The 24,074-nt window shown below is 38.5% G+C and overlaps 1 protein-coding gene across 1 annotated transcript; it reads left to right on the forward strand.

Annotated features, from left to right (window-relative positions):
- The first annotated feature begins 1,235 nt into the window (after nt 1-1,235).
- On the forward strand, nt 1,236-23,052 carry DDX1 (DEAD-box helicase 1). Its single transcript, XM_065834885.2, has 26 exons — nt 1,236-1,345; nt 3,248-3,299; nt 4,319-4,382; nt 5,024-5,053; nt 5,319-5,415; nt 6,932-6,979; nt 7,117-7,200; nt 8,115-8,198; nt 8,631-8,707; nt 12,207-12,279; nt 12,395-12,471; nt 13,215-13,329; nt 13,847-13,985; nt 15,018-15,078; nt 15,790-15,888; nt 16,585-16,674; nt 17,225-17,413; nt 18,488-18,539; nt 18,985-19,131; nt 19,854-19,945; nt 20,511-20,583; nt 21,035-21,107; nt 21,218-21,260; nt 21,486-21,581; nt 22,293-22,413; nt 22,727-23,052. Exons 1-26 carry the CDS (start codon nt 1,330-1,332, stop codon nt 22,855-22,857), a joined length of 2,223 nt encoding a protein of 740 aa, XP_065690957.1. The 5' UTR covers nt 1,236-1,329; the 3' UTR covers nt 22,858-23,052.
- The last annotated feature ends 1,022 nt before the right edge of the window (nt 23,053-24,074 follow it).

A 24,074-nucleotide genomic window follows, 5' to 3' on the forward strand; every position in this document is an offset into this window, starting at 1 on the left:
CTCTTGACTTTGCTGTCCCTATGAACCTGCCACAACAGGGCCTGGCACCACATACTTCAGCTTTGATTTGCAGGGAAAACAAAACAAAACAAAACAAAACAAAGCAAAACATGCTGGGCTTTCAGAAAAAAAAATGGTGAAATCATGAGCAGGTGACCTGAGTGTCCTCTAAAAATGAGGAGAGACTGAGAGAGCTGGGTCTATTCAGCCTGGAGAAGAGAAGTTTGAGAGAGGATCTTATCAATGTTTATAAATATCGCAAGGGTGCGTGTCAAGAGGATGGACCAGCCTCCTTTCAGTGGTGCCCAACGATAGGATGAGAGGCAACGGGCACAGACTGAAGCACAGGAGGTTCCATCTCAGTATTTTGAGGGTGTCAGAGCACTGGAACAGGCTGCCCAGAGAGGTTGTGGAGACAGAAATAAAAAAGTGCTGGTTTTGGCAACAGCACATACAGCCTTCTCTATAGAACTCAAGTTTTCAATTGACATTAAAAAAAGCCTGTATCATATAAGGATTTGAATTTGAGAAAGCCTTCTCTGGAGACATTCATAACCCACCTGGACACATTTCTGTGTGATCTGCTCTGGTGAACCTGCTTTAGCAGGTGGGTTGGACTAGATCACAGAATCACAGAATGTCAGGGATTGGAAGGGACCTTGAAAGACCATCCAGTCCAATCCCCCTGCTAGAGCAGGAACGCCTAGATGAGGTTACACAGAAAGGCATCCAGGCGGATTTCTAATGTCTCCCAAGAAAGAGACTTCACAACCCCCCTGGGCAGCCTGTTCCAGTGTCTGTCACCCTCACTGTGAAGAAGTTTCCTCTCATATTTAAGTGGAACCTCCTGTGTTCCAGTTTGTGACCATTGCCCCTTGTCCTATCATTGGTTGTCACCGAGAAGAGACAGGCTCCATCCTCGTGACACTCACCTTTTATATATTTATAAACATTATGAGGTCGCCTCTCAATCTCCTCCAAGCTAAAAAGACCCAGCTCCTCAGCCTTTCCTCGTAAGGGAGATGCTCCACTCCCTTGACCATCTTCGTTGCCCTGTGCTGGACTCTCTCCAGCAGTTCCTTGTCCTTCTTGAACTGAGGGGCCCAAAACTGGACATAATATTCCAGATCCGCAAACAGAGCAAATATAATTCCTCCTTCAGTATTGGCCGTAGTGTATTAGCCGTAGGACCACGCAGGCTGCGTACCCTCGCTGGGCCCGGAACGCTCGGCGCGGCGCCTCCTGCCTCCCACCCGACGCCATTAAGCTGCGGACGGACTCGGCGCTTGCGCTCTGCGGGTGTTGGGTAGCGGCGTTCGTGGTGCGAAGATGGCGGCGTTTTCGGGTACGTGGTGCTGGGGCAGCTGGGGGGTGTCGGTTGTGCCGCCGGTATCAAAGCACCGGCATCGCCTCCAGGCCCGGCGGCTCCCGGTGTCCCCGCGGCGGACGGGCCCCGGTTCTGAGATTTACCACGTAGCAGGATTACGGTCGAGAGGCCTGTGAGGTTGTCGTTGCTCTTGCCGGTCCCTAGGGCTTTCGGAGGCCTTCGGCAGTGGTTATCGAAATGAATTTGCAGGTTTTAGCGCGTATCTGGTGTGTGAGCATCCGGCAAACGGACCTGCATGAAAGTCATAATGGTTCCTTAGGCCAGCTGCTTTCTGATTGTGCTGTGTATTACAGTGAGTAGCAAATGGATTTTATAGGAGCAGCTCTGGTCTGTGATATGGCTTGAAATTCAAGTCTTAACTGTAATCTAAAAGTTCACTGCTGAAGCATTCTAAGGAGGAAACATCACTGTTTGAGCATCTGCCATGCACCTATGTGCACACATGGCCGATCAGTCAACATTAGGGTAAAGTTTTAATGTATATAAGGTCTACAATTTGCTTATTGTAACTGATTTTTTTTAACGTCTAATCATGAGGGAAAATGCTGAATCTTCTTCCATTGAGCTACAGTTTAGGTGCTAGACAGCAGGATTAATTTGGTTATAGTTGAGGAAAATGTCAGTGTCATTGTTTGATTAAAACCTTGTACTTTATGTTGAATTAAACTATGTGAAATTGAAGTGTATTAAAAAAGGGAAAAATGTGGGAATTTATGTATAATTTGGAATCAATAGCTACTTTTCATGCTACGGAGAAAAGCTTTTTTGCTTATGTAGATTGTCTGATTTTCTAGGAGTACAGGCTAAAGCCTGAAAATATTAAACCTTTCTGCAGTCATGTTAGAAATAAACATGTTTCTTTTAGCATTTGTGTTATAGCAAATGGAAGAATATTTTTTGGCTGCATAAATCAATAATGTCAGCCGAGCCCTCTGTCTGTACGTGTGTATGGGATACGTCAAACCCAGCATGTGACAGTGTAAAGGCTAGCATGTGAAAGTTCTATTTAAGAAGGTGTATATTCATATCTAAAGAAATTGATTTATTAGAGTAACCCTGTGCACCTGAAAAATACAAACAGCAGCTAAATTGTTGTTTTGATGGTATAATGCCGTTGTTTGAGTTGGTTAAGATTTGCTTTCCTCTTACCATGTTGGATAGCTGCGGGTTTCTCATTATTTTTTATTTAAGTAGAATTTGTTTATCAATGTATAAACATTATTATGTGGCTTCATATTTAACTTGTGTCTGCAGTACAACTATCAGACCTTGGCATGAGTTTACCAGAAGGGGCCTCTAAGGAAAAAAAACCTTTCAGAGGTGGATGTGATTAGTCACTGTATGAAAATCAAAGCATTGTCTAGTTAATATATCTGCTGTGAGCATGTAAGGCAAGACTGGCTGAAAAGAAACTTGGCTTTCTCAAATTTGAATCCTTATATGATGCAGGTTTTTTTCTGTTATTTGAAAACTCTCAGCTGTAGAGAGAGTCAGGGAAGGAAAGTCTTCCCTGTTGTTTGTGTAGGCATTGCCCTTCAATGTGCAGAGATAAGTGCCTTGCCCTTGAAATGGTACTCAGTTCCCAGTGTGTTTGATTTGCTGCTGTATCAGCACCTGCTCCTGTGCCTAGTATATTCCTGACTTACTCTGCTATAAGTGGGGACAGCTGTCGAACTCTTTGTGTGAGAGGGAGAATATTTCTGATTTATCACCTGAGTTCTGTGGAGAAGGCTGCATGTGCTGTTGCCAAAACCGATGCTTTTTTGTTCTTGTCTGTAGTTAGAAGTGTTGATACTTGAAAATCTTTTGGGCTGTATTGAGGTAAATAACACTGCTTGTTCCTTTTTCCTTGTGTTGCAGAAATGGGTGTTATGCCCGAGATAGCTCAAGCAGTGGAGGAGATGGACTGGCTGTAAGTAGGAATGCATTTGGGCCCGGCAAAAACTAGTTTGCCTTTCAGCGATATATGACATGCGTCTTAAAATACCTATGTCGTCACATTAAAACAAAGTAGATGTGTGTTTTCCTTTGACTGTCATTGCATCTCATGCACTTCTTTTTAGTGTGAATGACCAAAGCACACAAACTGTGACTGCAGTTGTAAACTTGGGCGAGCAATGCACAACCGCTTATACTTCAGTGTCATTTGTTTCATAAAAGCCTCTTTGATTCTGGGTTTTTTTTGAGTTTGTTTTGTTTTGTTTTGTTGTTGTTTTGGTTTATGTGGGGATTTTCTTGTTTGTTTTTGGTTTTTGTGTGTGTTGTGGGATTATTGGATGAAATGCTGTCACATGATTGATGCTAGTTTAGTAAATGTTTTCCAGACTGTGGTCTGAATTTGTGCTCTTCAAAGTTGATGTTTGCTTGTCAATCTTCCACAAAAGTTATTCTTCCTGGTTTTAGTTACTTGTTTGGCTAAAATATTTGACTTCAGAGCTTGTTTTGAATTGTCGTTCAGAACGTTATCAGTATGGATAACCTTCGTGTATGTATTTTTTTTCTCATATGCATGGTATTATTTAGCTGTGGCTGTCTGAAAATGCTGGTTACATTTAGCTATCTTTATTTTGCAGTTTTAAATAGCCAATGTGCAAGTGGCTTTAAAAATGAAACTCATTTGAAGGAAGTAAAACAGGAAACAGATAATTGATCTGTTTCTTTTGTAGTCTGGCATAGCAATGTGAGATGTAGCCCTCTTGTCAGGGTGCAGCTGAATCCACTAGTCACTTTCTGTCAAGGTGCAGTTGTGGGTCCACATTCTCATTGCAAATTGAATCCTTTTCACTTCCTTAGCTGCCAGTCAGGAAGAATAACTTTTACCTGCTATTTCCCATCTTGCAGATGACCGTGTTTTTTCTGGGTTCATATATAAACAAAAATAGTTTCTTTTACTGGTATCATCAGTTTGTGTTAATGTGTTCTTTCCTGTAGTCTGCCTACGGATATCCAAGCAGAATCCATCCCACTGATCCTGGGAGGTGGCGATGTACTTATGGTATGTGTGCAGGATAGCCCTGATCCTAGAAAGCTTGTGTCTTAATTCTTGTTTGTGTGTCAGTTCCCTTCTTTCCAGAAGGACCCGTAGTTAGACCAGGTCTCTTGTTTTTTTTTCAATAGGAAAGTATATTTTTCAGCTAAAAACCTCTGACTTCCTGGTGTGCTTCCAACTGTTCTTGCAGATGGGATTCATTCTTTCTAGGCCACTGTCCTTCTTGTCATAAACACCTGACGTGGAACATGACTGATACTGCCTAAACAAATCCTTCAGTATCAATAACCTTGAAGATAGCAGATTAGCATCTGTGTTCATCATATCCTTTGTAGATGTCAGTGTTTTTGATTCTGTAACCAAAGTAATGCTTCCTGTAATCTTCTGTATCGCCTCCAGAAATACAGATAGTTTTTCTGGGGGACTCTGGGAGCTTTTTTTTTTGTTTTTTTTTTAAGTACTGTCAAAGTTTTCTGTGTTTGTATTCACATCTAATTTGTGTGAAGCAATGGCGTTATTCTCTAAGATTTTCTGTATTATACAGAAGTAAAAGTAAACTTGGTTTATAGTTATTTAATAGGAACTGTACAACAGGCCTTACAGTGTAAGTTGCAACCCTGATTAAACTTATTTTTTTCTTCCTACAGGCTGCTGAAACAGGGAGTGGAAAAACTGGTGTAAGTAATCCAACTTACATTAGCAGAAAGTAAAAGTTTTTAAGTGGTGAGAGGAGATGTGTGTGCTTGTGTGTACATGTATATACAGAGAGAACATGTGTACGTTGTATATACATTTAAGCAGTACCATTAATAGTCTTTATAAACAAGCGTAGTCACGTTTTAAAGTGTCTCTGATGCTGAGTATTGCAACTGAAAACTAGGCTGACCTTATATCTGGAAATGTCCATATAAATTGTGGAATGAAAATAACTTTCCATTTTAGGCTTTTAGCATTCCCGTTATCCAGATTGTTTATGAAACGCTGAAGGACCAGATGGAAGGCAAGAAAGGGAAAGCAACTATTAAAACCGGTGGGGCAGGTAAGTTTTTGTATGTCATGCTTCTCAAGCTTGGAACACTGTTAATTCATGTCAATTCCATCGCCTCCCAAAGTAAAGTTAGCTTAACTTGCATTAGATAAGTATTTTTTCCTTATTTTAGGATAGTGTAATTGAAATACCATCACCCCAGATTTTATAAAACACTGAATATAAATTTACTGGTGTAGTCATGGAAAGAAGTGGGATGCATTTGAACTCAGTCTCTTTGTAATGATCAAGGCTGGCTGATCCACACCATGCTCTTCAGTGTTCTTCTGAAAGCCATACTGGTTTAGTGCATTGCAAGATGTGGAGAGGTAGTAGCGTCCATCTTAAAAGTTTAAAAGTCTTTCAGTTGCAGGGGTAGATGAGACATCAGCAGTGACTCCACACAGTTGGTTTGAGCCTCTTAGAGGAGCTTGAGCAGAAAGCTCTTCTAGGGTCAAACTTATTTTTGTGTGGCTGGGGTAGCACTGGAGTGTGTCTTTCAATCCCGCTGTGCTGAATAAAGCTGTTGCATTCCTTTTGGCACCTAGATAGGTTTGGAAGCTGAATAACAACATCTTGAGTTGCTGCAGTTTTGAGCTAGTAAACATTGAACTGAGCAAGAAATGCACAGGGCCAGAATCCACTGAAATAAAATGGATTGTAACCATGATAATGTCGTCACAGTGTTTGAGGGTCTATTATACATCCATTTGAATAAGGTTACAACTTGAAAGCTGATAACCAGGTCCGGTCTGTGTTATCTATAGATTGAGGTTTAGGGAAGCGACTGTAGCTGCACAAATACCGCTTTGAAGATGTTACAGAAGTTCTTATCTTTTAGCTTCATTATAACTAACAATGAAGTGGTGACATTACAGCCAACTTAAAAAAAAATCTCCTTGAAATAATGTTGTGTAAATACAGTCAGTAATCCTAACTGAAATGCCATCTAATTGTATAAAAAATCCATATATTGAAGAACTTACGGATTTTACTGCAGCATGTTATTTGGCATATGAAAAATGAAGTCAAATTTTACATGCTGTATGTGCATGTATCTTACCTCTTCAGTAATGACATTTTAAGTGATACCCTGAAAAATTCCTTAATGTAAACTTGGAACAGAAATACTGTTATCAGCTATTATAAATAGGAAATACATTTCAAATTTATTGCTCTTATTGTAGCTTTGGATATTTTCTAGCTGAACTTGATTTTGATTATGTGGAACTTTGGCTTATTTTATAAATGTCTTCATTGTTTACAGTTGTATTTTTCAGTAACTTAATATGTGCTCTCCTTAATGGAATAACCCAAGATTTCATAGAATACCTTTGCTAATGCATCTGTGCCCCTCCTTCAAGTTGTAGGCCTTCATTTTGACCATGTTATGAATTGCATTGAAACAAAGCTGGCTCCCCAAAAAATTAAGTCAAACACTATAGAGCCAATATGAATTTCTGATTTGAGTTTTCCAGGCTTGTCGTGTTGGTTTAATGCTTTTTCTGTTGCTGTCTTCCAAACCTAGTTCTCAATAAATGGCAAATGAACCCGTATGATAGAGGATCGGCTTTTGGTGAGTAGTCCTAATGCTACCTAAAATGTTTGCTTGATGAAAAAAATAATTAACTAGGAGAAAGTATGCATGAAAATTTATTTTAAAAACAGTTAGAGAGGGACTTTCTTTAACTAAAATTGTGTTGTAATTTTCAGCAATTGGATCAGATGGTTTGTGTTGTCAAAGCAGAGAGGTAAAAGAATGGCATGGATGCAGAGCAACTAGAGGCGTGACTAAAGGTAAATACAAAATTATGTGTTTTAGAGACTTCTAGAAGTTTCAAGTGAAATGCCTGCTTCTCACCCACTGTTAATATAGATGGTTGCATTTAAAGCTTATTAACCGTCTGGACAAGTGTGCCATTACTCGATGTATTGCTAGCTGAAGACTTTGGAATGACAAATACCTCTGTTTTACTCTCCTTGTGTTGTAAATAACCTTTTCCCATATAGGAGATTGAGTCAGAGGAGACAGAATCATGGCTAGTATTAGTTAGAACACATTTTATTAAGGTGTTATTAAGAGGAAATAGCTACTCACACAGTACTTCCAGTTGTTTCCTTGCACACTTCACACAGATACATGCACAATTTTCATGGTTACATGGTAGAAGCAAGGATTGAGAGGCCAATTGAGAGCTCCTTACTCAAAAGCAGAGTCACACTGATACCCCAGAGGTTCTAGATGGGTGTTCAGAAGGACCCTCGAATGGTCTCATTTCATCAGGTATACAGATAATCCTGTAATCTGTCTGTACATAGCAGCCAGTTGGATGTGGTTCAAGTTACACAACCAGTTGTTGGCACTAGTGCATGCTGGTGGTCATGTACTGATTCAGCAGAGCTTATCAGTTCTTGTGCATTCAATAGAACCACTGATCTTTGTGGCTTATCACTCACTTGGAGCCTCTCACACACATCTCTCAGCATGTACTTTTTCTCTCTTTTGCCTGCTGTTCTCTGATAATTGGTTTCTTCCTTACATATATAGGTACCCACACAACCTTTTCACACTAACGCAAGAGGGGATTTTGTGACACTCTTCAGTTGTGGTGGAAATTAGATTTGCATGGTCGTGGAAGTAACCAAACTGAATCACCTTGGTTAAACTGAAATTTAGGTGTTAGTTTAGATCCTTTCTTTGTCTTTTAAAGGGAAATACTACTATGAAGTTTCCTGTCATGACCAAGGCTTGTGCAGAGTTGGTTGGTCGACTATGCAGGCTTCACTGGATTTGGGTGAGTTTCCTTCAAAAGAAGAATCCCATAGACAGTTTTGTATTTGCATGGAATGGCTGGAATCCTCTTTTAGTCTTGCAGAGAATGGGCCCCTTGGGAAGGATAGCAATATCAGGGCATTTAAAACTTGTTGTACAAGTGTTGCTTTTCCTCTAAGAGGAAATCTGCTCAGGTGATGGCAAAGATTCTTGTCTCTTGGGACTTTATCCCTTTTATTTCAAATTTTTAATGAAGATGACTGGCCACGAGTAAAAGCAATAAATGTACTGGTACAAAAACACTAGTTTAGGGTATATCAAAGCTAGAAGTCTTTAGTTAGCACTGTGTATTATTTTTTTACATGGTACCGTTAGAGGTTTCAGTTGCTGATACGAGGAAGAAACGTAACTTGTCATCCAAAAGATAAAAAGCTGTGTTTTGTCTTGTCTTCAGGCACTGATAAGTTTGGGTTTGGCTTTGGTGGTACTGGTAAGAAATCTCACAACAAGCAATTTGACAGCTATGGTGAGGTAAGCTTGAATTGATTATTGGTAGAAATGTTTTTAAAAGTTTTGCATGTTGGTTCTGTGCTGTAACAATCGACTCTCTTGTAATAGTGCTAACTTTTAAGGGGAGGTCATTGGACAAAACTACAATGAGATATTGAAGGATTTTTGGATTAGAGCATGTTAACAGGTTTAACAAAAGCAATTGTCAGCTTGAGGCGTGTGATTGTGGCTAGACCGCAAATATATTGACTTTTGTTTAGAAGATAAACCTTTTCTGTGTGTTACAGCTTAGAGGTGAACTCATCTCTCAGATTTATTTCTTGACTTAGTTTCAGCATTAGCTCAAACAATGCCAGGCAGCCTGTACACCTTGGTGATTGTCTAAGTGAGGGCATTGTATCCAGTTTACTGGTAGTTAAAGTAGAAGTAATCACACAACTCTCCAGTACATCAAAACACATACTTAAACGTTAGTAAGATGTATTTAGTAATGCTTTACTTCATTGAATCACAGAATGTTAGGGATTGGAAGGCACCTCGAAAGATCATCTAGTCCAGTCCCCCTGCTGGAGCAGGAACACCTAGATGAGGTTACACAGGAAGGTGTCCAGGTGGGTTTTGAGTGTCTTCAGAGAAGGAGACTCCACAACCTCCCTGGGCAGCCTGTTTCAGTGTTCTGGCCAGCCAGGTGAGGTGGTGGAGTTGTTCTTCACGTGAGAGAGCAACTACAATGTATTGGGTATTGTCTGGGGCGGATGAGGAGCGAGTTGAGAGTCTGTGGGTGAGAATTAAGGGGCAGGCTGGCAGGGGTGATACTGTTGTGGGTGTCTATTACAGGCCACCAGATCAGGGTGAGGAAGTTGATGAGGCCTTCTACAGACAGCTGAGAGCAGCCTCACAGTCACAGGCCCTGGTTGTAGTGGGGGATTTTAACTTCCCTGATGTTTGCTGGAAGGACTACTCAGCCAGCCAGCCACAGTCCAGGAGGTTCCTCCAGTGCATTGACGATAACTTCCTGATGCAAATGGTGGAGGAGCCAACTAGGAGAGGTGCACTGCTGGGTCTCATCCTCACTAAAAAGGAGGGTCTGATTGAAGCAGTAAAGGTTGAGGGCTGCCTTGGCTACAGTGACCATGAGATGGTGGAGCTCAGGATCTTGCGTGGCAGGAACAGAATATCAAGCACAATTGCAACCCTGGACTTCAGTAGGGCCAACTCTGGCCTTTTCAGACAATTGCTGGGGGAAATCCCATGGCCAAGGCTGCTTGAAGGTAAAAGGGCCCAAGATAGTTGGTTAGTGTTCAGGGACTGCTTCTACCAAGCTCAAGATTAGAGCATCTAGACACATAGGAAGTCAAGGAAGGGAGCTGGGAGACCTCTGTGGTTAAACAGGGAACTGCTGGGTAAGCTCAAGTGCAAGAGGAGAGTTTATAAATCATGGAGGGAGGCTGTCCTGAGGAGCCCTATACCCCTGAGGCCCCAGAGGAAGTAAGGACAGTGGAGGAGTTTGCCTTGGTTGATGAGGACTGGGTTAGGGAGCAACTAAGCAATCTGGACATCCATAAACCCATGGGTCCAGATGGGGATGGGATGCACCCATGGGTGCTGAGGGAGCTGGCTGAGATCATTGCTGGACCACTCTCCATCACCTTTGCCAAGTCTTGGGAAACGGGAGAGGTGCCTGAGGACTGGAGGAAAACAAATGTCACTCCAGTCTTCAAAAAGGGCAAGAAGGAGGAGCCAGGTAACTACAGACTGGTCAGCCTCACCTCCATCCCTAGAAAAGTGATAGAACAACTTATCCTTCATGCCATCTCAAGGCATATCAAGGATTAGAGGGTCATTAGGGGCAGTCAACATGACTTCACCAGGGGGAAGTCATGCTTGACCAACCTCATAGCCTTTTATGAGAACATAACCAGGTGGAGAGATGATGGAAAAGCAGTGGATGTGGTCTATCTTGATTTCGGTAAAGCATTTGACACAGTCTCCCACAGCATCCTCGCTGCTAAACTGAGGAAGTGTGGACTGGACGATTGGGTAGTGAGCTGGACTGTGAACTGGCTGAAGGAAAGAAGCCAGAGAGTCGTGGTCAGTGGGGCAGAGTCCAGTTGGAGGCCTGTGTCTAGTGGAGTGCCTCAGGGGTCAGTACTGGGACTAGTACTATTCAATATATTCATCAATGATTTGGATGAGGGAATAGAGTGTATTGTCAGCAAGATTGTTGATGGTACCAAGCTGGGAGGAGTGACTGACATACGAGAAGGCTGTGCTGCCATCCAGCAAGACCTGGACAGGCTGCAGAGTTGGGCAGGGAAAAATTTAATGAAATACAACAAGGGCAAGTGTGGTTAGTAGGTCAAGAGAGGTTCTCCCCCCCCTCTACTCTGCCCTGGTGAGACCACACCTGGAATATTGTGTCCAGTTCTGGCCCCCTCAGTTCAAGAAGGACAGGGAACTGCTGGAGAGAGTCCAGCACAGAGCCACAAAGATGATTAAGGGAGTGGAGTATCTCCTGTATGACGAAAGGCTGAGGGAGCTGAGTCTCTTTAGCTTGGAGGAGGCTGAGGGGTGACCTTATTAATCTTTATAAATATGTAAAGGGTGAGTGTCATGAGGATGGAACCAGGCTCTTCTCGGTGACAACCAATGATAGGACAAGGAGCAATGGGCACAAACTGGAACACAGGAGGTTTCACTTAAATATGAGAAGAAACAACTTCTGGCTGTTGAGTTGGGTTTACCATTGGAACTGTTACTTTAATGTACACTTCTAAAAGCGTCTACTAGGAATACCTCTGGTGTTTTTTGTGTAGTGTGCCAGTCAAGAGTTCAGATGTTTAAGCATAATTTATATAAATATGAATAATACAGCAGAAACTCAAATGTGTTTGTGATATTAATGAACTCTCAGTGCCACAAAAATCGCAACTTTTATGACTGTTGTAGTTTTTTTTTTATAATAGTGACTTCTGAGCTGTTGAATCAGATGCACTGTATAATATACAGATTATATTGAATACATTTACAATCAACCGATTTCAGCATATTCAAATGAAGTACTTAAGTATGCGTAAAATGCATGTAGTACCTCCTGCGAAAGTTAGTTTTTTGGTATAGTTTAAATGTAGTTTTCTGTTACCATCTTTTGTGCTCTAAGCTTAGATTACATTGGCTAATAAATGCATGATTAATGCACTTTTCCATAATGCAGAGTACTTCCAGGTAAATGACTTAAATTTATCGTTGTCAAAGTGTTTGACTTTAAAGTAAATTTAAAGCAGCAATAAATGCTTAAATATCAAAGATAAATTGGGCAGTTCACTGAAGGTTTCTAATCAAATAAAAATATGCATGATATTTACAGCAGTATTATTGGAGTAAATTTAACTTGCTTCTCTCAAAAAAACAGCATTTAGTAGGGAGAAGTGGTAAAACTGTAAAAGTTGACAGAATGCTAGTTTTCTCAGTTCACTGAACACTTAAATCTCTCAGCTTCACAAATTTCTTTTTGTTACAGGAATTCACTATGCATGATACAATTGGGTGTTATCTAGACATAGATAAAGGACAAATAAAATTTTCCAAAAATGGTAAGTTTTATTCACTTTCTTTTTTGGAATTTTATTGGGATGTTTGTACTGGGGGAAGGGCAGGGAGAAGGATGCACACGCATGCAGAATCTCACTGAAGTAATGCTGCTTTCAGGGAAGGACCTTGGCCTTGCATTTGAAATCCCACCACACATAAGGAACCAGGCGCTTTTTGCAGCTTGTGTGCTAAAGGTAACTTAGAAGTATCACAGATGTGTAAGATCGTGAAAATTGTTCTAGTTTTGGTAACTAATTCTTATGTATAAACTTGCATAGTGACCCACAGTTACTGTGGTTGTGCTTGTACACTCTGTTTCCTTTGATCTCCCAGTATTTCACTACTGGAGTGGTCACCACAGTCTGTTAGCTTTGACTAGTACTGTTCCAGTTACATATTGAATATTTAAGTTCAAATTTAAATACTTAAACTTGAATGTAAGAGTAGAATAGCATGGATAAGTAATTCCTAATACCAGTGCTGTCTTGCCTGTCTTGAACTTCAATACACTATGATTCAAGGGTTATAAGCAAGTAACTTGAAAGTGCCAAAATTCCCGCTTTGTTTATTCTCAGTATTATAGTAGTGTAGTGGTTTGTGTCTTTCTGGAGTTAGTCTCTCTGGGAAGATCTCTTACTGACTGAAGGTTTTAGCAAAACATTTTGGTGGTCAGAGAAATGTACAAGTCAAAAAAGTTTCCATGTATCTGTAAATGTGGGAATGTTTTGATGCAGAAGAAGATTTTTAAGAGCTGGAGTCATGCACAACATGTCTGGCAGGTTTTAAATTACTTGGCGAAGAGGAATGTGTAAGATGGGAGAAAACAGCACCTTCTCATTGTCTAGCTGGCTTCTCATAGGGAAATAAATTATGGAATTGTTTCTCATATTACGTGGTCTCTTAAATCTGTCTCTGACACAACTTTGTTGAAATCTAGAATGCTGAATTGAAATTTAATTTTGGTGAAGAAGATTTCAAGTTTCCGCCAAAAGATGGCTATATTGGTCTTTGCAAGGCTCCTGATGGTAATGTTGTGAAATCACAACACTCAGGTAGGTTAGATTTTTAAACTTCTCTCAGTTCTATTTTCAGATTGTGTTATAGAGCATTTTTGATAACTTTAATTGCTTAATTCCTGCTGTACTCAAGTTCATACAATTATTTTACTGATAGCAACATCAGTGCTTTTTTAAAGTATTCCAAACATTCTTAATCTTAAACTGGAAATAGTCTAATATTTTGAAATGAGAATTGCATCAGATAAAAAGAGAAGCTCAGCCAAGTTACTCAACAATATCGTCTTAGAAATAAGTGTGTGTGTGTGTTTAAGGTCTGCACTGAAATTAATTATACTGCATAGCCAATATACCAAGATTCACTTGTAATCTCTGAATATTAAGATGGAAGTATGCATAGTTGAATGAGTGATAATATTGCCCTTTAATGGAGCATTTAGAATCATGAGGTTTTTAGATTATTAGTAAACAGTCCAAGTTTGTTTCTAGTAAAAAAACTCCAGGATAGGAATGTAGCTTGTCTTAATGATGCTTTTTTTTTTTTTTCAATTAGGAAATGCCCAAGTGGTTCAAACACAGAACCTTCCAAATGCTCCAAAAGCATTGATTGTAGAACCATCAAGAGAGCTGGCAGAACAAACTTTGAACAACGTGAAGCAGTTCAAAAAATATGTCGATAATCCCAAATTAAGGTAGCAGTGCATCTGTTCTAAGTGTATTTGTGGTATTGTCTGTGGAAATAACTTTGCAAGGGAAGAGCGGTGTTCCACTTCATAGCTAAGTGGACCTTAATCTGCAGTGGTGCTGATAATCGCCTCAGTAATATCTGCTACCAACCAACCTTCTGACTTTTCAGCTACAGTTAGACCAGTTAGGGATTTTTTGATGTGTTATATTGATGGACTACATCTCTCTGCTATGACAAATCTTTTTTTTTTTTTTCTGGAGATTACCTAAGGTGTATTATACTTAATGTTTTAATCAAGAAAAGCACATCTTCTGCCTACTGCTTTACTTTTCTGACCATCTTCTTGTCCCACCTCCTCCCCCTACCCTAGTTTTGTTTGGTTTTCATCTCCAACGAATAGTTATGTACAAGGTCTGCTCTGTTTACATTAGTGTGCTCACAGGACAGATGTTACAGTGATAAGCATGGGGATGCAGTTCTGAAAAGTGAATTGTCTACAACATGCTTTGCTGTAAAGATTTTTCTCTTTTGACTGTGCTTACGAATCTTAAATGTCTCCATATTCCAAACTGCAATCAATTTATGAGAGTGCTTTCACTGGAATTGCAGGGGAGTAGCAGCGGGGAGAGGCAAGCTATAATGTAAGATTCACTTAGTTTACTGTTATTTGCATTTTTAGCTTTCAAGAACACAAGTCGATTAAACTAACTTAGGCTTGAGACTTTTTTTTAGGGAACAGATTCTTTTTTAGATGAAATTGGTTAAGGTGTTAATGTGTTTAGTACAATAATGATAAAGTAATCAAATTCAAATACAATTTGGTAACAAAACTTTCACTTGAATAATATATGGTACACTACATACGAAGGGATTAATTTTAAAATATTTTTTTTCCTATTCTTTTATTTTTAAAGTTACTGTTCAGAGCTGTTAATCATCAGCTACTAATAAAATAATCAATCTTCAGTCAGATGTTCAATGTATCTTCTGAATATAGTAAACTAGCAAAAATTAAAATATGTTGATGTAATTTTAGGGAACTGTTGATTATTGGTGGGGTTGCTGCAAGAGATCAGCTCTCTATACTGGAACAAGGAGTAAGTTGCATTTTTGTTCATATGATTTGAGTTCTGAATAACATGTTGTTGCTAGAGGTACTAACAGTGCTTCTCGTAACTCCTGTAAGCCTGATAAAAAGAAATTATACAGTTGATAGCAAGCTCATCTTGCACTGGTCTAGCATTTGTTGCTTTACATCCATGACAGCTGTCAATTGACTAAGCTTATAGTGCTTAGTCAAATTCTGTTGAAACCTGAGTACTTCTGAAAATTTTAAAATGAAGGTGTAATTTTTAGCCCATTTTATCCCCATTTAAAAATGAATCTGTTTGTTGGGCTTCAGATAACAAAGTTTCACAGACTGGAAGGCAGGGGAGGGGAGGAGGGAACAGCATCACAACACTTCCCAAAATAAGGGAAGGCTTCCTACCTAAAGCAGATTCTGCTGATAAAATGGTCATAGAACTGAAATGCAAGTTGCCCAGGGAAGTTGTGGGAACTGAAAATTTTCTTGGGCAGCTGCCTAAAGCAACTTGGAAATAGCCTTTGATTTGCATATGATGGTGGGAGTGGAGACCAGATGACTTCAGAAGAACCCTCTAATGCAAATTACTCTAGGTTTCTATGAAGTTATAATTAATAGGACATAGGGCATCATACTGATAATTGTCTCAGTCCTAAATTCATATAAAGATGGTAATGCCTCTAGTTAGTTATGGGACCAGTTCATAGCCTTATGTATTTCATAGGTGGATATCGTCGTTGGAACTCCTGGAAGACTGGATGACCTGGTCTCAACGGGAAAGCTTAATTTATCTCAAGTTAGATTCCTGGTTCTGGATGAAGCTGTATGTAGAGAACTGAGTGATACTTAAGTTCTGTTCTTGAATGCAGTATGACATTTCCTAAAAGAGTCAGTGAAGCATCATTGTTCTATAGCATTTGGTACTTCAGTGGAACAATTAGCTACCTATACGCTGTTCCAGATTAATTTTGGTTGTAGCTATAGTAACCTATGGGTGTTTTTTCCCTCATAGCTGCTCTGGTAAAGCTGTTTGAATTTTTTCTGATAGAGAAATCTATTTCAGGCTGTATTCACAAGATAGTGAAGTCTCTCCCTGTCGCTGTACAGGGAACATGAAAGGACAAAGGCAAGAGAAGCATTTTTGATTTCCCAGCAGGTCTTGAAGCTAATGAATGTTGTAGTCAGTATGCTGTGAAATGAGTGCCCATCTCTCTGATCTGTTATAGTACAACTGAATATCCACGAAGATGAAATGCCTTGGGGTATTATTTAGGAGAAGCTGCTGAGACAGATGTTCAATTTCTTGTGAAGCACAGCAGCTGTACTTGTAAATGCTCCAAATTTTTACTTTTTCTTTTAACTCCTTAGTAATAATATCCCAGCCAGACATTGATCTGTCCAGCTAACTAAAAAAGAGAACTTCTGAGATTACAAGTGTATTGCTTATTTAACTCAAGTGTGTATAGACTGAGAAATGAGAAATAAGAATTGCAGCTTTATTTCTTTTATTCCCATGTAGGATGGCCTTCTCCTCCAAGGTTATTCAGATTTCATAAACAGGATCCACAGTCAAATTCCTCAGATAACTTCAGATGGAAAGAGACTTCAGGTATAAAATTTGTTTGTGGTTTTGGGTTTGGGATTTTTGTGTGTGTATGTGGTGTGCACTGCTTTCAGTTGTTGACTATTACACAGTGTGGAACAAGCTTATTTAAGTAGAGTTTGTTATACCTCTTGTCCAAAACTAACACTTCAGTTGCATTCAGTGATTACCTGTGCATATGTATTTTATAGGATCCTATATCCTAAAGCCCAGTATTTGGCAGTATTTGAGTTATTTAGATATAAACATATCTGAAAAATAAGTGACGACATACGTTACGATTTCTCATGGTTTAATACTCTTGATTCATCAGCTCTCAGTAATGCTGCTTTCTTCCTCTTAAATGGTTGATTTTTGTAAGAGAATAGTTATTTATTTTGTATTTTGACTCTTGTCATCTGGGTGATTCCTGTGATGAGGAAAGCCAGTCAGGGTGTCCTTCTGTTGTGCTACATTATGCTGTTAAACTACATAACGTTCTTCTGGTTCTGTCCTGACGGTTTTTGGTGGGAGAATCTGATCTTCAATGATATCCATACGGCTTTTTTCTTTTCAGGTGATTGTGTGTTCTGCAACACTACATTCTTTTGATGTGAAAAAACTGTCTGAAAAGATCATGCATTTTCCCACCTGGGTTGATTTGAAAGGAGAAGATTCTGTCCCTGAAACTGTACACCATGTCGTTGTGCCTGTAAATCCAAAAACTGACAAACTCTGGGAAAGACTTGGCAAGAATCATATCAGAGTAAGTGGTCTGTAGGAGAAAATTCAGATTATTTGTCCACTTTTACTTCTTTAACCTTCAGAATTGGGGTCTAATGTTGTAGGATCTTTGTCAACTATTGAAACAGCTTAGTGTATCTTAATTTATTTATGTTTTTTTCTTTGTTCTCCACGGTAGTCAGCATCGTGATGTTGATGTCATAACACCACTTCTGAATGGCTCAGTCTTACAAACGTGGTTGAGGAAGATCTTGATAGAGCAACATTCTGATTTGTAGTAGAGAACAGTGGCTCTGTGCTGTTTTTTCACAGCTAATGGTCTGTGGCCTAACTGTAGTTAGTACCTGTCTTTTCTGGTTGATTGGGAAGAAGTAAACCTTCCAACATAGATCATTCTCTGAAGTAGTTTTGTCTCAAACCTGTGTGAGATGAGCAATTAAAACTTTAACTACATTTGAGACCCAAGTTTAAATTCTACATTAACCTGACACCTATTCATGTGAGATGGTGGTGGTTGTTGTTGAAGGTGTTAATTTTCAAGTTCTGAATTGTCTGGCACTGTAACTAATTCTCAGCACCTCTTACACAGTTGCAATCAATATATTTTTTTAACCCCTCTTTATTTCTGGAACATCCTTTTGTTTGGTCTGTTGAAGCCTCTTCATTAAGCCTTAGCATTAATTTATTTCTCTTGGGTTTTAGGTTTATATCTGATTCAGCCTAGCATAGGGAAAATAATAAGAAACAACTGTTGTATGATTTTGCTGTGTTTATAGTACATTGTTTTCAGTTTAGTGTTTGTTTGTTTGGGGTTTTTTGGTTGGTTGGCTTTATTCATCACTTTGTTTACAGTTGATTTCTATCCAGTGTCTACATAAATTATTTTATTGTCTTTTATTATGAACAAGTTTTGTGCTTATACTCAAGACTTTAGCTAAAGGTAGATTAGCTAATTTGATGGGAGAACAGAATGCTAAGATTACTTTCAAGCTTTCCATTTCTTGCTAGTTTTAAGTTAATAGAGTGAAATATTTCCTTTCTGAATTATGGACTAATAATGACTTGGAGGATTTATTTGTTTGTTTGCTTTTTCTAGACTGATGAAGTACATGCAAAAGACAATACACGACCTGGTGCTAACACTCCAGGTAATTGGCAACACTAGTTAAGTAATAGCGTGTGAAATAATCCTGTAAATGTTACGAAGTAAAGCTAAATTATAGTAGATATCGGCCTTGAGTCATGTTCCTCCAAAATTTTCTTTCTGCATTTTTGTAGTTGTGAAGAGAACTGTGTTTCTGTAATTATGGGAGAGAAAAAAAGACTTTAATATGTATTTTGTAGGTATATAAACAATGTGTTTGGTGTGTTTGAGTAACCTGAAACTCTTGAGTAGTTTTGTTCTTTCTGTATTAGATTACCTTGGAGCAGGGGGTGCATGGTGAGAAAACTGAAGGTGTATCTCACTTGCTCTGCAAATGAAAGCTCAACTGTCTACTAAAAGGCTAGAGGAAAACTTGAAATGTATGCTGTTCAAAGTCTCTTCATATTATTAAACAATTTGAGTGAAATAACATCTTTATTTTTACTTAGAAATGTGGTCTGAAGCTATTAAAATTCTAAAAGGAGAGTACACCGTTCGGGCAATCAAAGAACACAAGATGGACCAAGCCATTATTTTCTGCAGGACTAAAATAGATTGTGATAATATGGAGCAGTACTTCATCCAACAGGGCGGAGGTAATATTTTTCTGAAAAACCTTATTCTGCTCGCTTTTCTGATTATTTCTAAGCCAAAATTGTATGGTAGAGGTCATTGATGTTTGGACACCACACAAATAAAATTGTGCTTAAGTTTTTTGACAGACTGACTAGACATAAAAGTCAGGGCTATGGTAGGAAGGAGTTGCAGGGGTGCCCTTTGTGGGCGGGGGCAATGAAATGACCTGTACCTGTTCCAGACAGCTCTGAAATGGCTGGACATAGCCCATTGTGCACCAAAACTTAAACCAATGAGAGGAGCCTGTGGTGTCTCCACAGAAATGCGTATAAGAAAAAGTGATAGTTGCTGGGGACAGGAGACACAGGAGGAAATGTGTATGAAAGTTCACACATGAGGAGATGTGAAAGGAGAAATGTGAGAGAGAACACAGGAGGACACTGAAAGTGGACGTGTGAGGAGAAAGGTGAAGACACACGTAGAAAAAACAGAGGAGTTTAGGAAGGAGTGAGGAGACATGCCTGCACACGCTTCTGGGGAGGAGGAAGGAAAGGTGTTTGTTTAATTTTGTCTTGTTTTCCCCAGTGCCTCTATCGCTAACAAGTTTATGGTAATTGGTAATAAATTAAGTTAAATTCCCCTGAGATTACTTTTGCCCATAAAATGTACTTTTTTTCTGGTTCTTTATGGTGTTGTGTTATAAATTATATATGATGTTATTAATGCATAGCAACTCTTTCAGGCCCTGACAGGAAGGGACATCAGTTCTCATGTGTCTGTCTGCATGGTGACAGAAAACCTCAAGAAAGAAAGCAAAACCTGGAAAGATTTAAGGTGATGCAGCACATTCTTGAAGCCTTTTCCCTTACTTCCCGATATCTGAAATCATGTTAATTTGTGTTGCTAGTTCTTCATTTAAATTAAACTGTGTTTTAATGCTCTATGACTCACTTCCTAAAATTCTGTGAGGCACGATTTCTGTAGGTGGAAATCTATACTGTCAGTATGACCTTTGAGTTTTCATTGAGAGTATAGGTGGGCTTACTTATAAATTAAACCTAAATTTAAGCTCAGTAACAGATTACATTGTATTTTAAAGTCTTTGGTTTCTGAACATTAAAAAAAAAATTATTTAAATATTACACAGTTTGCTTTTGATTAAGCGATTCATCAGTTTATATTTGCTTTATACTGTTGAGGAAGGAAATAGGGATGTAAATTGACCGACCAGTTGATGCTCAAAAAGCACAATTCGACTGTGGAAAGGCTTTATTTGAAGTGTTCCTAAATGTACAGAGGCACTTCCAGGTGATGTAAATGCAAAAGACTACTGTCTGTTTGCCTGGGATTTTGTTTGGTTTATTTAGCACAACACTTACTTACAACTTTGTTTTTGTAGAGAGGCGATGTCCGTTTCCTGATCTGCACAGATGTTGCTGCTAGAGGAATTGATATTCATGGTGTTCCATATGGTAAGACTTAATTTTTAAACTAAGCTATTGAATTGCATACAGTTTCACTATATTTGCAGTCCTGTCAACTATTTAAAACAGGTATATGACTTACAGCATCATTTTAAAAAGTTGTAGATGTTAAAGGCTTCAACTGGGCAACTTTAATTTGATTGTTCACCATACCTTCTGAAATACATGATGATGTTTTACATTGCTGGGAATTCTTCATTTGTTTTTCTGTTTTTGTCAAAATGTAATCATAGAGGAAGCAGTTTTATGGTGGAAACCTTAAGTGTAGGTATTGCGGCTAATAATACCTGTTACTGCTGTAACATAAAGTATGCATATGGGCCAAGGAGAAAGATTGCAGCAATCAAAATCACATTTATTTTAGGTGTCTGGTCTGTGACCTTAGCTCGTATATTTAAAAAAAAAATCTTGTATTCTCTATGGATTGTGTCTTATACAGTTATCAATGTCACACTCCCTGATGAAAAACAGAACTATGTTCATCGGATTGGGAGAGTTGGCAGAGCTGAGAGGTATGTGCATATTCAGAGTAGTTTTCTTGATATTTTGTTGTTGTTTCATAAGTTGGCAACAGTTACTGAAGTACATTTTTCTCTCTTTCCCTTCTCCCCTAATTTTTCAGGATGGGTTTGGCAATCTCTCTTGTGGCAAAAGAGAAGGAAAAGGTAATTAGACTCCAAAGCAAAATTGAACAGACATTATTTACTGAGGTTCTGTCTGCAGCTGATGTCTGACTTTAATATCCTGCATTGGAAAATTGCTTGTTCGTTCTTGCTTAATTGAAAAGGAATTTAAATAAATATATGAGTTCTTTTTCATGCTATAATTAATCAAAATCAAGGTACCAAACCATCTTACAAAATTTAGAAGTTGTTTTCCTTTATTTCTAGGTTTGGTATCATGTATGCAGTAGTCGTGGAAAAGGGTGTTATAATACTAGACTGAAGGAAGAAGGAGGTTGTACCATATGGTACAATGAGATGCAGGTAAATGTTTTGGTGAACCAGAATGTTCTAATTTCCCAGAAGACTGTGGGATATAGTTCATGTTTTAGCTGTGTTGCTGAAGTACAAAGCTAATTTTGGTGTCTTTATAACCTTTTCTCATTTCTTCTTCAAATGGAATCAAACTTTGCAAGTTAGGGAAAAAATAAGTGATTTCTTTAATTATAAAAGCTTATTTTAATATCCCTAGCCAATTCTATTGGAGTCTTATTTTAAGCTTCTTGAAAGTCATCCTGATGAAATGCTATTAAGAGTTACAAGTTGGTAGTTTATGCATTTTTTTTTAAATGGTTTCTTACAAAACTCTTAAGTAACTTAAAATGGTTATTCCTCTAACTTGGAAATAGTGTGTTGCTTAAGTACCAACTATGAATACTTGTTAAATTCACAGTGCTTCCCTGCTTTCTACATTAAAGAAGGATAAATGAAATATCTGTGATAAAACAAACATGGACTGTGAGCTCTTTATAATAAAATACACTCACATAATTAGGATAGTATGTTAAATGTTTTTAGGTAATGTAAAAACATTGTTGGAAATAAACTTGTGTAGTCCATTTGAGCAAAAAAAGTTTCAGTCTTTGGTGTCTGTAATGAAGTTGTTTTCTGCATATAGTTCCTGTTGGAACTACTTGAATGTGATTGTTCAGAAGTCTTAGGTTATAAGAGTACCTCAAGGCTTTTTTTTTTTAGTTGCTGGGGGAGATTGAAGAACACTTAAACTGCACTATTGCCCAAGTTGAACCAGATATAAAAGTACCAGTAGATGATTTTGATGGTAAAGTTACATATGGGCAGAAAAGAGCTCTGGGTGGTGAGTAATGAACTACTCTTGAATTACCTTGCTGTGCAATGCTCAGTTTCCTGATTGTCTGCTGTGTAACTACAGAACGATAGATCAAAAAAACTCTGCTAGTTCTTTGCTGTGTTCTGCATTTGTTACATGCAGCCTATGGGTTGCAAGTGGCTAAAGTGTGTGTATGCCTGTGTTTCTGTTTTGTGTTTTTTTTTTTTTTTAACAAGTTAACAAAGTTACTTTAACTTTCTGAATGACTGTCACTGAGCATTATCAGTTCTGCTGAAAAATGGCCTTGAACACATCATTTAGATTGGGTCTGTTTTGGCAGGTGGACTGTATAAAGGCCATGTGGATATTCTGGCACCTACAGTACAAGAGTTGGCTGCCCTTGAAAAGGAGGCTCAGACGTCTTTCTTACATCTTGGCTATCTTCCTAACCAGCTGTTCAGAACATTCTGATTGTGCCACACTTGAGACAAGCTTGAGTTAATAAATGCTCTGCCCTGCAAATACAAAAATCCCATACCATCTCTGAGTAGCAGTAGTTAGAAAGAATTAAAATGAAATATACATCTTGCATGATGAACAGTGTGTTCAGCATTGTTAACTCTGTGTTAGCTATTGTCTTAATAAATAAAAAAGTCAAAAGATGAACTGTTTGAGTTTCTTTTTCCCTTCTTTTACCTTGCCTTGAGGATTAATTTGCAGGATCACTCTTGCATTATTGAAAATACAAATATAGTTAAGCAAATCTGGAAGAAGGAGAGTTTAATTTTATGCCGAATACATGTAAAATTTACTTAACTAGCTGTGTACTGTAATTTTTCATACTGAGCATTTTAAAGATGCATCCACATTTGCACAGCTGTTTATATTTAAGATATTGAAAAAAAAAAAAACAAAACAACACTTCCTGAAATATGTATTTGAAGCTATTGATTATCATAAAACCTTCAATCTAGGGTGATAACTACATTTTGGCTCTATACTACTTGACTTCTCAAAGTTCATGTGTCTTAAATTTCTAAAATAATTCTACAATACTCCAAGTTCAGAGGGAATTAACACACTTGTGTTGAAGGTTTTTCATGCACCCATGTAAGTTGAAGTACTTAATGCCTTTTGTGCTGTTTTCAGGCAGGTTGAATTTGTTCAGATGAAGTTGCTGTGGTCTGATTCGGTTTGGGTTTTTAGCTTCCTTTTTTCTCTACTGACTCCTCTAATGATATTTAAAAACTTCAGTGACTTTGCCCGCAAATTGTCACCTAACTATCAAAAGTCATTGGAAATGCCTGACAATGCAGAATGAAAATAACTTTTTGCCTTCCTCATAAAAACTTCTAGTCACAAAACATTTGGATTTAGTCCCCTTTGTAGAAAACCATGAGAACTAGATTAAATTCAGGTTGTGCATTTTTTTTGTCTGGTGTTGCCTGGAGGGGGCAGACAGAGTCCTAGCTATTATAATAAAATATATAGGTTTCTCATCAAGTTAAACAAATGTAAGTATTAGATTTACTGTGACTGGTGTTATCTGATCATCAACTAGTCACTGTGGAATCCTTTCTTTAATACCTTTTATATACTTTGAGAGGGAAAGGGAAAGGCACACAATGCTTGTCATTAGAACTTGGTAAGAGAAAGTTCTGCCGTTTGTTGTATTGGTCTTCTCTTGT

This window comes from Patagioenas fasciata, chromosome 3 (assembly GCF_037038585.1).
Source record: "Patagioenas fasciata isolate bPatFas1 chromosome 3, bPatFas1.hap1, whole genome shotgun sequence".
NCBI lineage: Eukaryota > Metazoa > Chordata > Aves > Columbiformes > Columbidae > Patagioenas > Patagioenas fasciata.